The 14102-nt window shown below is 42.0% G+C and overlaps 1 protein-coding gene across 1 annotated transcript in view; it reads right to left on the reverse strand.

The window, feature by feature from the left end:
• ADAMTS2 (ADAM metallopeptidase with thrombospondin type 1 motif 2) overlaps positions 1 to 14102 on the reverse strand; it is a 168290-nt gene that overhangs the window by 21340 nt on the left and 132848 nt on the right. Inside the window, exons 6-10 of the mRNA XM_062501880.1 lie at positions 12124 to 12280; positions 11177 to 11282; positions 9389 to 9532; positions 7549 to 7681; positions 5965 to 6078 (exon numbers count right to left, since the gene is read on the reverse strand). Of these exons, the coding sequence (XP_062357864.1) occupies positions 5965 to 6078; positions 7549 to 7681; positions 9389 to 9532; positions 11177 to 11282; positions 12124 to 12280 (654 nt within the window). The remainder of the gene's footprint in view (positions 1 to 5964; positions 6079 to 7548; positions 7682 to 9388; positions 9533 to 11176; positions 11283 to 12123; positions 12281 to 14102) is intronic.

Consider the following 14102-nt stretch of genomic DNA (forward strand, 5'->3'; position numbering starts at 1 on the left):
AAACGACTTTGCATGAGACTGTCACAGTTTGTCTGCATTAACGGTTACTGCTGGGATGAGAGCTCTGGCTCAGGAGCACAGATGGCTGCAACAACAAGTGAAATCAGTCACTTACTTTCCTTAACATTCAAGTCAACAACAACATTTTACACAGCTTAACAAGCCCTGGAACTCAGGAATTTGGCAGGCTGCACAAGACAAGCATATGGCTAAATGCATGCTGCCAGCAAAAACAAAATCAGAAGATATGTAACAGGAGAGTGTTCTTGAGCATAGAGCGATTAGTGATCTAGAAGGCAAATATGAAAGTGAAGGATAATCATTAATAATGCTGAATTTAAAGAGAGAATCATTAGTAGAATGGTGACAAGGCACAGCTTACCGATTCAGTAATCTGCTCAGTGACTGGCTCCTTATTCATGCAATTTATTTTGGGGCTGATTTGGTTGGACAAGGAATAGAAGAGAGAGTAGAAATTAGGTCTCAACTATTTTTTTCTTTCCCATGACTTCAGATATTTGAAGTCAAAACCTATGAAACAGATGAGTTGCCATAAAGCCAATTATACCAATCCTGCTCCAGAGCTGCAATGAACAGATTTTTCTTAGATGTTTGACAGAAAAAGAGATAATTCAGTAAAAAGAAATGCAAAATCCTAATATGTCCTTTGCTTTTTTTGGTTTAGAAGCTCAGGGCTGTACCCTTCAGGGACTGTTTACTTATGGCTTTAGAGAGGTTTGTTTGAACAAACAGTTTGAGTCGTGGGGCCCTGTGCAGCCAGGGGACCACTCAGCAGTGCAGGGGAAGCTGGCAACGTTTCAGCTTGTCAATAGACATTTCAGCTGGGCTTGGAAGCAGATGTGAAGTGACAGCTCCTGATCTGTGCTTGCTCACACTTCCTTTTATCAGGCTGCTTCATCTCTCAGGTGTGAGTTCCACAGCAGTCACCAAATCCATTTCAGAAGCCATTTAGCCTATGTTCATGATGTGATGATCCAGAATCCTGTGCTTGGACTCATGGAGGAGAGAGAGAGATGTGATGACACTGTGCTTCCCAGCCTCTTTTCCCTGTTTTAGTCAGGAATAGCAGGATACAGGTTAGTAACAACCTCTAATAAACCCCCTCTCTGACATTGAGACTGGTCCCTGAACTGGAAGGCAAGCATGGAAAAGTGTTACTGACTTTGCTGTGTGAAGGGAAGAGCAGCACTGATTTTTAGTGGAGAAGCTGGTTAGATGGTGATTGTTGGGAAGCTGAGGCAGAGCCATTAGGAGAGAAGCATTTGTGTAAAATGAGCCGCCCCCAGCTCTGCCTTTTTTGGTTTTTGTGGACTAAAAGAAAGGAGCCTACAGAAAACAAAATGATTCACTAATGAATCTTACTCTGGGCAGATCCATGCAAGAAAATGCATGAGAAGGTAAAACCAGAGACAGAGCAATCTCCAGAGTAATAAAGGAAGTTAAAGCCAACCCTTCCCATTGCTACTACATTAACTACATAATGAGGTGGAAAAGAGCCAGTTTCAAGCACTATTCCCTCCATAAACAGGGGTTTTCACTTAAAGAATGAAGCACATTGAAGCACATTTTTTAAACTGAGAAAAAAATGGGTAAATGCAAATTGTTTTCTTAGTTGAAGACAAGATGACTTCTTGCAGTCTCGCCTATTTTTTTGGCAACCAGGGCAGTCCAAAACAAGTGCAATTTCCAGGACAGGGAGCTTAAATTTCTTGCAGTAAAACATTCCACTGCTGTTTTCAGCAGTTCTTTGAAACAGCTGCTGTGGATGCCAAAAAAAGAGCCAGTGTGTTCCTGTGGGCTTAACACATCTCCAAGTCAATTTTCCAAGAAAAGACTTGAAGATCTTCTGTGGGTATCCGTAACTATTTTATATGGGGCAGCAATGGGCACCTCTCCAATCTCCTCACTTGATGCTCTTCATACTGCACCATGGCTGAAGTGCTCAGTTCTCCTTACTCTCCTGAGGTCCCATCAGGAGTGGGTTACTTATTTGTGTTCCCCATCACACGCAGGCTGGCCTGCTCTGCTCCATCTGTTTGAGAATAATTAGTTGCAAGGGATGAACTGAAAGTTCCAACACTGAGGACTAAAAAGGCAGTAAAAGTTTCTGAGGCAGTAAAAGTTTCTTCAGTAGAGAATCAAGTATTCTTCCTGTTTTGTGGTGACTAACACAGCACACACTCACCCATCTGTCTCCTGTCTCAGAGAGAAGCTGAGGTCAGCTTTCTCAGTGGGAAACTTACTGGATTGCTTTGAGTACACATTAGTGTTTTCAGAAACCTTTTTTCTCAGTCCATTTTTCTTCTCAAAAATATCTATTTATTTCAATATTTAATCATTCCCTTCCTTTCCTGACAGAGTAAAAAAATCATTCCAAGTTTTACTCAGATCATCTCATTAGCAAAGTGCAAGCAAAGAGAAGACCTGCTAGGTTTGTGCTGGATCCTTGGCACAGGAGCCAAATCCAAGAGAAACATCAGCTTGGTTGGCAGGGGCAGCTAACAGGCTCTTACCTGTCTCCAGAAAAAAAAAAAAAAAAAAAAAAAAAAGAGGCTCAGGTAGTGCAAACCTTGATGTTAGTCACTGCAGCAAGCAGATGGACTCAAGCATCTGATCTCCCTGCATGATTGACTCTGGGTTTTATTTCTACCCTGTGGAGAGCAGTTAGCTACTTCAGCCGACATAAATGTAGAGTTTTATTTTTAAAAGATGGAATAACAAAAACTGATGATAGATTTCTGAAGTTTGCCTGGATTCAGAAGCCTGAGGCTAATGGCAGAGCTAACAGAATTGTATATAAGTAAACAAATTATCAGCTGACAGCACATGTTTTCTTTCAATCTACAGAATGCCAGGCAGAGTTAAACTTTGCACAATTATGTCTGGTCTGCATGGTTTACTATAGCAATTTATGGAGTGTCTTTGACTCCACAGTAAGACTCTGAACCTCCATGTGCTTAACTTTACACACTAGAGTTATTTCGTGGAAGGTAATGTGACCTTTGCAAGTGGCGGCATGATCAAAACTTCACAAAACTGATAGAAACTTCCCTCTTGCTATTGAAAACTCAACCTGGTTTTAAAAAATCAAGCTGGGAGCAATATAAATCATTCTATTTCCTTTAGGATTCTATCAAAAGAGTAGTTTTCTGACTGGGAAGCTCCAGGAGAATATGTTATTTTTTAATATTTAAACCCAGCAAATTATTAGTTTGCTGCAAATTAACGTAATGTTTGCTCAGTATCTCCATTTGCATAAGAAGACTTCTTAATAAGTTTTCAAAATGGCAGAACCTCACTCTTCTGGCAACTTAGTTCAAATAACCCTAGGCACAGAAGAGCTTACAAACATTTACATAAATATACACTTACTGTACACATGTACAGACAGCATTAGAAAGCCTCATCTTCTCTTTCAAAGGGTCGATGCCCGGGTCCAGGACACAGCCTGGGTGTGCAGACACATGCCCCTTACCATCCTGCCTGCTGAAAACATGCTACAAATTTCATGTCTCCCACATGGCTGTTCTTGCCCCTTGACCATCAGTGAGGAGGGAGGCAGCTGGACTGGATTCTCCTCAATGGCATCTTGCTGAATTTGGGATCAGTTCTCAGTTATGTGAAGACCAGCCCTAGGTGAGAACATCCACGCACCACACGCCGTGTCCGCCTCCCCAGCACCACTTTCATTTCTGGCACCCCGTCCCCTCAGCTGCAGCAAAGCCAGGATGTTTCTGTGACACATCAGCACTGTTGTGATTGGTTTGAGCTTAAAATAGGCCCTGGGAATTACTGGCATGAAATCATGAAAACTGCAAATCTCTAAAGTGGGAAACAAATGAATCTTTCCCAATCAACATCTTTAATTGCTTATATTTCTGTACTTTTCTGGCATGATTCCAAAGAAAATAGGAGATCATGTTTGAAATTATTTTCCTTTTTCTCAAGTGCTGATGAGGTATCCTGGGAGATGTACCTGAAAGGAAGCTGCCCCACGGCAACTGAGTCCCAGCTTTGGGCAATAAATGCATTTTACAGCCCTGTGCATTCAGGCAAGAGCGTCTGGTATTGTCCCAGTTGGTGAAGAGAGTGAACAGAGGAAGGCAAAATTGAGGGCAGGGATAGAAAGGAAAGGAACAAATGTAAAAGTATTGATCTGATGTACCTGTATTAAAAACACCAACATCTAATAAATACACTGGTGAAACACTGAGCTCAGATACATAAAGTCAGCTATATAATCTTCAGAACTCACACTTATTAAAAAAAAAAACCCCAAAACATTTAGTTCAGACTGCTGAGCCTTATCTAATAAAATGGTTCTCATTTTACAATATTTTATCAGGTTCTTCTGGAAGGTGGCAGCAACTTTATTTATCAAAAAAACTGGGACAGCTCCCTTGAGAATAAAACAGTCAGAGTCCTATCATCTACTAAAACTTCAGAATGTGCACATACTCCCTTGCATCTCGGCTGAGCTCAAAAGCCTGGCTGTCTGCACAGCTTGCTGAAGCCTTGGATCCCAAGTTCCAGTCCAAAGAAAATTTTTACAGCTGAGTTGCATAATATCCTGACAAACTGTTTATAATGGAAGCACTGACAGATCCTTAACTGTAGGGTTACAAATTCCTTTTTTCTCCTCATTTCTGTTCAAATACTAATATGAATGAATACCTCAGGGAAGAGAGTGATGCAACAAAATGGAATATAACTGTATTTTTCAATTGGGGGTCATGAATATTTTTAATATAAAAATCAAGATAAATAAAAGGTATCCAAAAATTGTGTATAATTTCGGACTGTAACCTGATTATTTTTTTTTTTTAATAAGAAACAAAGCTTTTATAACAGGAATCATTTAAAGAAGAGAAAACCAGAAGGGAGTGGTTTGCAAAGAGCATGACTTGCTGGGGAATTAATTTAACATAATGTTTTCATAAAAAAGGCTTTTCAAACCATAACAGCAGCTGCTAATACGGTTCATTTATCGCATAAATGATGTCATACATTGGGTTGTAAAAAAACCTTTCCAAGTAGCGACATCTTCCTCTCCCCCTCAGTCACTGCATCCATAGCCCAGGGAAGCCAGATTTTTTTCATCAGACTTCAAAGGGCTTGGAGTTCAGACCCACTGTGAGCAGAATGGGATTTCCACGGAGGATCACGGGGGCTGGGAGCAGCTCCAGCTGAGCAGCCGGAGCTCTCTGAGCCTTTGCCACTTCACACCATGTCTCCACTGCTCCTCGTGCCTCCACGGGCTCTCAACAAACCAGCAAATCCACCTCCACAGACCTGCCCTTCTCTGCTCAGCCCCTCTGTGCTGTCATGTGGGTTCTCTCTAGCTGCCACTCAACCCCCACATCCATCCTTTCCCTCCGGGAAGCTCCAGGGCCGTGGCTTGGCTGTGTCTCCAGCCCTCACTGCTCTCTGCACCCCCGCACAAGGGAGGCCAGGCAGCACCACGGCAGCATTGCTGATCCAAGCACAACACCCTGACCTCAAAAGAGTCGTAGGAGAGTGGAAATTTCCCCATTTTTGGCTTTTCCACGGAGACTTGAGTGGGGCAGATACTGCCACGACCTGCCTGAGGTCCCAGAGTTTAATGGTCCCAGAGTGGCCATGCAGGACATGCCAACCCTCACCCCAGGTCCTCCCCTCACACTGCTCAGAATCACAGAATATTCTGAGTTGGATGGGACCCACAAGAATCATCAAGTCCAACCCTTGAGTGAATGGCCCCTACAGGGATCAAACCCATGTGCCATTAGCACCATCTTCTAAGCAGCTGAGCTCAGCACTTCACTTGCACTCAGGAGTTTGCCCCACATCTTAGCAAACCTCAGGTCCTCCAGACAGGTTCTTCTCTTGTTCCTCTTGATTTTGAGGGGAACATCCCCAGCTGCACACAAGTACATGTGAACACACATGGGCACCAGCTCTCACCTTCCCTGGTGCACACATGGTCCCGTCCAGCGGAGGCCCTTTCTTTGTTTTGCAGAAATAAGGATTCTCAGGGTGGCTACACCACAGCTGCTTGCAGGGATCAAATGTACGGAACTGGAACACAGGAAAAAAATCAGTGATGATGATGCTTTGAGAGAGATCCCACTGGAAACAACAGAAGCTGCAGATTTTTTTCCTAGGTATAAAATGAAAGCTGTTAGTGCTGATCCCTGAGGAACACCATGATGTCTGTGGATTGAATATTTGAGCATACAGAATCATGACTCTGAGGAAAGATCCCATCCACATGCAATGGAATAAAGTCAGGCAAAAATAGTTTTACACGAGTAAAACTAACCAGTTACCAACCAGTTCCCTTAAGCAGTGAGACACACTGCCTTTTCTTACAGCTTTTCCAAATGGGTCTGCTTCATTTGGCAAACAAAGCAAAAAATCCTTGTGCACCCATGGGAGATGGAAATGAGCTGCTCAGACTTTAGCTCAGCTGTTGTAATCTCCTTCTCAGGGGGATGGAAATTTGAGATCAGGTCCCCAGTCCGACGAATAAATCAGCATTTTACCTACAATGCAAAGGCTTCTATAGGAGACAATGGGAACCACCCACCACAAAACATACTAAATCATGATTCCTGGACATGCTTTTGGCTATTCTGAACAAAGAAGAATAGAAAGCCTCCATCTCTCAGGCTCTGGAAGATGGCTGTAAGAAAAGATTCTCTTTAGTTGGGACATTCTTCCAAGGCAGCATCAGAGGGAATTGTGTCAAGACACAACACTACAGCTCACGCTCTAAAGGTTCTCATCCATTATCTAGGGACACTGCACAGCACATATATTCCTGCAGATGGGAATGAAAGCAAAAATGTTACATGTCAGCACTGCCAGCAGCTGAAAACATCTCTTTCCATTTAATATTTTGTTCTACTTGAAGAGCTGGGGGTGGGAGGCACAGTCCTGCTGCAGAAGACTCTATTTTCTGAGGCCAGTGCATTGAGAATTGCACTAATCTTGCCTTGCTTTTAATTTAGACTTTGCCTCTTGTTTTCCTCATACACGAGAGCCAACCATGCCATCAAGAGTCTTTACAAGTTGCTTTACTTGCTGTCACACATATTTTCTCTTGCAAAGCATCAAAATGCATCACATTTTCCATAAAATTGGATCATAAAAGCATGCTGCCCTGTGCTAACACCACGAGATGTGGCAGCAAATCCATCTCCTCCACATCCAGGTGGGAGTTTTATAGCAAAATAACCAGCTGCCAGCAAGAGGAGGCTCAACAATACAGCAAGTTTGCTTAACAACTACAGATCTTTATGAAACTACACAGTAATTATTTCTGTAACTCTAGTTAAAAAAACAAAACAAAACAAAACAAAAACAAAACCAGAGATATTTAGAATAATATGTATGTCAACATTCAGTTGTTATCCTTGCTTACAGCTAAGAGGGCACAACACCTTTCCTTGGGGGCTTCACTACACTGTCCCTATTAAGGACATGTCAGAGACACTTAGACCACTCCTGGATGAGAAATAGCAGAAGCCAAAGTAAAGTACTCACAGCTGTGCACATCATGTATCCCAGACCAAAGTCAAATCGGCACTGCTCGTTCATGGAGTAGTGAATCCCTGGCAGCTGTGGAAGGGAAGGCCAGTCATGTTCGAAGGGATCATCCCGCAGACAATCATAGGAACTGCAACAGGCAAAAATTACAGGAACAGATGGGGCTGTGAGGCTTGCACAGTGTTTGTGGTTTCATTGTTTTTTTGTTCCAAACAAAATAGAGCCTACAATTTCTCAGATGCTCGTTCTGAAGAGCAGCTAATATTGCATTTACGCCCACATTCACTTCAGCATGTTGTATCCACCTTCAATGGATTCTACACATCTTTTTTTGAAGCCCTTCCATTGTAATTTCCATTTAGCTTGCAGGTAAATTCCTATCAGTCTCCAGGCTCCTTATGTGAAAGGAATCAAAGGAAGAATCCACATGAGACCAAGAAGAAAAGAAAGTTTAATTAATTTTCCATTTGTGGAATTTCTTGCTGCCTGCAGCTGTCTTTCAAGTGAGGTTTCAAAAGCAGAGGCCAGGGTAACCAGCCCAGAATACCACTGAACTTACAGTTTCCCTTTGTCCTCCCTGAGAAGCAGTGACTCATTTACAGACTTCACCCGTGTTTGCTCTCTCTCTCTGGTTCTCCTGATCGCTCCCAACTCCATCCACAGTTTAAACTAAGTTTCCTTTCTGTGTGATCAATGTGGAAGTTTCTCCTCTGCTCCTAAGGAGTGAGGACAGCCTGTAGAATTACATCTGACCAAGTCATGCCAGCACAAAGGACTGAAGCCAGTGCCACCAAATGGTTAACACAGTGTAAGTACTGGTTGATTCACAACACCAGCACAGTCCACAGAATCTCTGAAATGTCTCCCAGTTATTCAACAGACATGAGGACACCATACATGAGTCTATCCTGGTAATCATTAAGATTGCCTTGAAGTTACCAATAGCTGAAAGCAGAATTTTGAGGTTAGATTTACTTCAAAGCAAACCATTGTTCTGCTTTGTTATAAGACATTTTAAAAATAGTTGTATTTAAGAGAATGTAAAGCAGCCCTCTAGGCCAGATGATTTTTATTTAAGTTTTATTTAATGGCTAAAGCGCTGGAAGATCTTGCTAATTGAAGCAAGCACACGTCCCTCACAACGTTTTTATACCTTACTGGCACACCTAATATAACTATGATAAAAATACTGATAAAAAGACTGCTGCACTTTTTTCCTACTCATTTTCAGCTTTTGCTGGTTATGGTAGCAGCTTCCCCATATTTTTTGTACAACTTTCACATAACAAGGGGAGGGGGGTTTTTCTGTAAGGAGCAAAAACAAGGTCATAAACAACAGAATTTGTCAGGGAATTCCCACACAGGTCTAATGCCTGAAGCGTCAGGTCCAAAAGGGAAGGCAAGGGGCATGGATGAAGCTGTTTAAACAGCTTTTGCATTTAAGGTACTGAAAGAAAAATTAACAACTGAAGAACTAATTCTAGAACCATGTGTGCTCTTTAGATATCTATTAAAGTTAAGAAAAGCCCTGAGCACTTAAGGGGTAGATTTTCTTCTCTAGGCAGCACCGTCTTGTCACTGACAGGTGCTGGGCAGCCAAGGCAGCCCTCAGCTAGAGGTTAGAGTAGGGAGGGAGGAAAGCTAGCAATGAGATTCATAACAGTGCCTTCCACCATCCCTGAGAGGACAGCAAATACACCCTCAGCATCCGGAAAATGAGCAGATGTAAATGAAATGAGATTAATTTAGACTGGACGGACACCAACCCGGAGGCGAGATGCGGAATCGCTCCCTCGCGCTCCCCGTGGAAGGGGAGAGGCTGCTGAGCAGTACTCACTGGAGGTAGCGGTTCAGCTCCTGCTGGCTGCAGCGGGACCAGTGGAAGCGGTGGAAGGCAGCCTGCACCAGGGGGGCCATGATGCTGCCCAGCCGGACCTCGTCCCCACAGCGGTTCCCTTGGCCGTCGTGCTCCATCCCTAAACTGCCCCGCACGGGACAGAGACACAGCGGTGACATCTCAGGTGGGTCTGAGTGCCCGAGCGCTCCCCCTCCCCAGCGGCACCCGGGGCTGCTGCCAGCAAGGCTCTCACCAAGGTGCCACGGCCCTTGTCCACACCAGCGAAGTCATGAGGAATAACACAGGGTGAGGCTGAAACTAAAGAGCTGCCTTGGAGTAACTCCCACATGGAAGGATTGACCCTTGAGGGTACTTTCATGTCATTAGCCCAATCCACTTTCAAGAAAAAAAAAAAAAAAAAAAAACTAAAAATGCTTTCTTGGGAGTTCTGTGCACATGCACATTTGTGAATTACTACAGCTAAATGTGAATCCATTTCTGAATTACTGGGCCTGCCCACACTCCAGGAGTACTAACAGAAATGTACCCAGGCTCTAATCTGGAGCTATTCAGGACTTTATATAATTTCTAAAAAAATCACACCTTAGCTTAATTCAAAGTATTTTGCAACTGCAGACAAATCCTTTGCATGGAAAAAAGAAAGGAACCACACAGAAAGCCAGTTCAGACAAGCTACTGCTGTTGCCCAGGAGCAATCCCACATTGTTTAAATGTGAAACAGCCTGGAAAGTGGTGGATGCTTTCTAGAAGATTACCCCAAATTACAGATATTTTAAAATTTCTTTTTGGCTTTATTTTGAATATATTTGCTCCTTTCCTTTGTTTGATCTTTTATTGCATTTTTAATTAGCACTATTGAAATAATGTGGGCAATATCTGTCCATAGTTAAACCAAATTAACAGACTGGGGCTGAATATGACTTGAGGGATTACAAACTTTCTGCAGTGGTGTCTCTTTTAAAGCCCATGCTGTGTTCTTTTTATTTCTAATTTTAAAATTCTGGAATCAAATACTATCTGAGTCTCAAATAGGTGTCCCTGTCTAAGATATGTTTATGGTGGTTTCAATGAATTTTGGCACTTTATTGTCTAAAAAAGGAGAAAGGCTTTCTTAGGGAAAACATAATAGATGGAAACTGTTCAGAAAAAGCCTTCTGGTAACTGTTATTCTACCAAAGAGAAAATGGGAAATCAGTGGGAGTTCTCTGCAGGGAAAACAAGGAAACTAAAAAGATCTGGGAGAAACCAAAGCTCTGACAAGTGCTGCCCAGGCATTGGTTCAAATCACATTAATAGGTAAAATGATTGCATTTTTTTCATATGAGATATATAGAAAGGTTGTAACTGCAGTGCTTGGCACCTCACTTCTATACAGTATTGTTTCCTTTATCAGAAGTAGCATATACAGATTATGTTCTTATTTAGTATGGACTGCTTGCAAGGATATTGTGTTCCACTGACTCAGTGAAATCATCTTTCTTTATTATGGGTACTTTACATTTCCACCATGAGACTATAATACATCATTCAATCTAGTCCCACAGCAGTCCTGGAAGACATTTTGGTATTAGTTCTTTTTTCCTATTTGAAAATCCCAAAATATAAAGCTTACTTAAGATCATAAAGAAAGCTTTGTGAGAGCTGAGACCTGAAACCAGAGCTAGCCCTAAATATTTCTTAACATCAATTGTATCTGTCCAAAGTCATCAGCATTTGTCCGCACCAAGAACCATTTAAGGTACAACACAGATGCCCAGCTGTACTCACACATGACCAGTTTCATGAGCCACCACAAATGCAGACGAAAAACCATCTTCATGGTTGAGAGTGCAGCTTCGGACGGGATGGCACATCCCAGTGACAGGAGCGTAGCCTGTGAGAATCACCAAGTGTTTCAGAAAACAAACAAAACCAGAAAAATCAATGGTGGGAAGCTCTAGGGCAAGAATCTGTCCTTTGTTGTGACATAAGTATAGTTGAAGCGGTCCTCTGAAGACCTCTGCCTCCAAACATTTAACAATGTGCTCCTTCATCTATGAAACAGATGAAACCAGCCAGTTGAACAAATTAAAACTTCCTGGCTCACCAAGAAAATTCTTGTCACCTTTTGGACTGCCCTACAGTTGCCTTTTTCAAGTGCATAAGACAAGAGAGGCAAAGGACACCACATGCTGCTGTTTGGAGGAGCCCAATACCAGCCCTCAGGGAGCAAAGCCCCAGCCATCTCTGTGTTGACAGCAGTTCTGGCCCACTCAAAATGAATGGGAAAGCTCTGAGATTTCTCCCCTCTGGTGAAAAACCTGATCTCTCACAAGAGGCAGAGGTCTGAGAAAAAGAACAAATGGGCAGCGCTTGGCCCTGCTGTTCCAGATTTCTCCATAAGAACATTTCTTGCAATTCAGCTGTAACACAGCAACAGCTTTGGAACTTCTGTAACACAAAATCTATTTTTTAATCTTTGTGCATTTTCAGGACTGTTTACATATGGATCCCATTTTCTTGGCTTCAGTAAGAACACAGAAATGATCCAACAGGTCATCAGTATGAAAGGATAAAATAATAAGTGAAGCAGTAACAACTGAAAATGGCCCAACCAAGAGCTCTTGGGGAAAGAAAACATTGAGCAGGGCTCAGCAAAAGACGCACAGTTAAACTTTACATGACTAGCCTGGCTTGGTGATAAATGCAAACACAAAACAGATGCAGACACACACCTTGCATGCCTGATGGACCAAAATCCTGCCTGGTGAGGAAGATGGCATGGTCGTGATACTCCGCGTGCCCAGTGTCGGGTTTCTGCTGCAAGTAGGCCCATCGACACACGTTCTCCAGACTTTGGGAGGGGTTCCCAATCTCTATCAGACTCATAGACTGCAGTCACACAGGGTTAAAAAAAGACACCAGGAGTTATTTATTGAGAGTGTGGGCAATTTTTTTGCCAGTTTCTTCAGGGACTAAACACCCCATTTCCGTTACAAGTTTGTTCTTAATTAAGAGATACTTACATTTCAGAAACAAATTCTGCTGGACCAATAAGGCAAGAAAATAGCTAAAGTTCATGGTTAGATTGTGATTTCTGCATCTAATGCAATCTAAGATACGACAAAAGCAAAAAATAGAAGAGAAATAGAATGATGTGTATTTTAATGACAAAACTGATACTGGGTTGTGTACTCTTATTATTTCTATGCCACCCTGGCATCAGTTTTCATCATTTTATCATCTCTTTACCATCACTTCCAGTCAGGATATACAGTTCCTGATGGGGCCCATGTCACTTTTGGAACCACAACAGGTCTCAATCAGGAGAGACTGACCCAGTGTAGAGAAGATCAAAGCCTGATGGCTAAGCAAAGCCTATCACAATATCTGCAGAGAGCCAGCACCCTGTCCTGTTCATCAGCTGCTTCTGTCATGAAATGAAACTGGTTAAGCTGTTCTGTCAGACTTTGGCACACTCCTAGAGGCTCTGTCAGTGTAAAACTAAGTATACTTTTTCAGTTGTACTCGAATCATTACTTCCAGAAATGGACTTTCTCAGTGACTGTCTTTTAAATTGCATTTTCTTTATCCCATTACTCATCCGAAGATCATTCAGAAGGTAGAACACAACTTCCCACTGCGGGATGTCATTCTCCATGTAATCCCCATTACGTGGGTGATGAGCTGACATAGCTTGGCTGGCTCCAGTGAGCTGATGTGTTAGGTGAGGTGCAAAGGACAGTCCTCTTGAGCAAGAAAGAGAAACGTATCTTAAAATACAACTACTACATTTGCCTTTATTTTTTCCCCCACTAGTACCTTCTTAAGAGTTCCCAGCTAATTCTGCTTCATACTGTGCACTGCTGAGACTTTAGAAAGCTTACTGTATGTGGGATACTCTAAAATGTATGACTAACTGACCTGTCCCATGCCTTCCAGGATTTTTAAGAACTACAGATGTGAACCTGGCTTTTTATTTGCAAAAATTATATTACCATGACAACATCATAACAAAAACCACTACAGTTTAGATGCTATACTGTACTGCAAGCATTTGGCATTCCTAAATACTTAATGTAGAGCAAAACTTAGCCTAGGCCAAAAATAAGAGAGAAGTAATACAATTCATGTTTAAATACAGATGTATTTGACGTGTCCTCTAATTGAATGCATGATGGAATACATAGAGTATTGACTACATGAAAAAAAATCCTCAAAGGGTTGTGGACGAACAACTGGAATTGATAAAAGAAGTGTCTGCCAAACTGAGGTCTGATTTTGGCAAAACTAAGATATTACAATTCTGCAAATGTTCAGAAAAACAAATTTATAAACCAAATAGAGGCACAGTTTGGATTCTGATACCACTGTGGAATGAAAAAGTTGTAATAGAATCCTGTGCTGGATCATACTGCTTCCAGCCATAATTCCCTTGGAAATTGAACTAATAACTGTATTTTAAATGGTGGGACAGTTGTGGTACCTTAATTGAATCTTGGTATATTTATAAGAACATACTTAAACAAACTTTGAGTCACTAATAGACGGCAAAATCCTGGCTCTTCAAGCAAAAATCCTAGTCAGTTAAACAGTTTGACTATTGCTGAGGTCTTTATTAACATCCATCAGTGGCAAAACAGAAACAAACAAACAAATAAGCAAACATTAAACTTTTCTACATCATCTCCACTCTTATGTCTCCAGAATTGCA

This window comes from Cinclus cinclus, chromosome 14, assembly GCF_963662255.1.
Source record: "Cinclus cinclus chromosome 14, bCinCin1.1, whole genome shotgun sequence".
Taxonomy (NCBI): domain Eukaryota; kingdom Metazoa; phylum Chordata; class Aves; order Passeriformes; family Cinclidae; genus Cinclus; species Cinclus cinclus.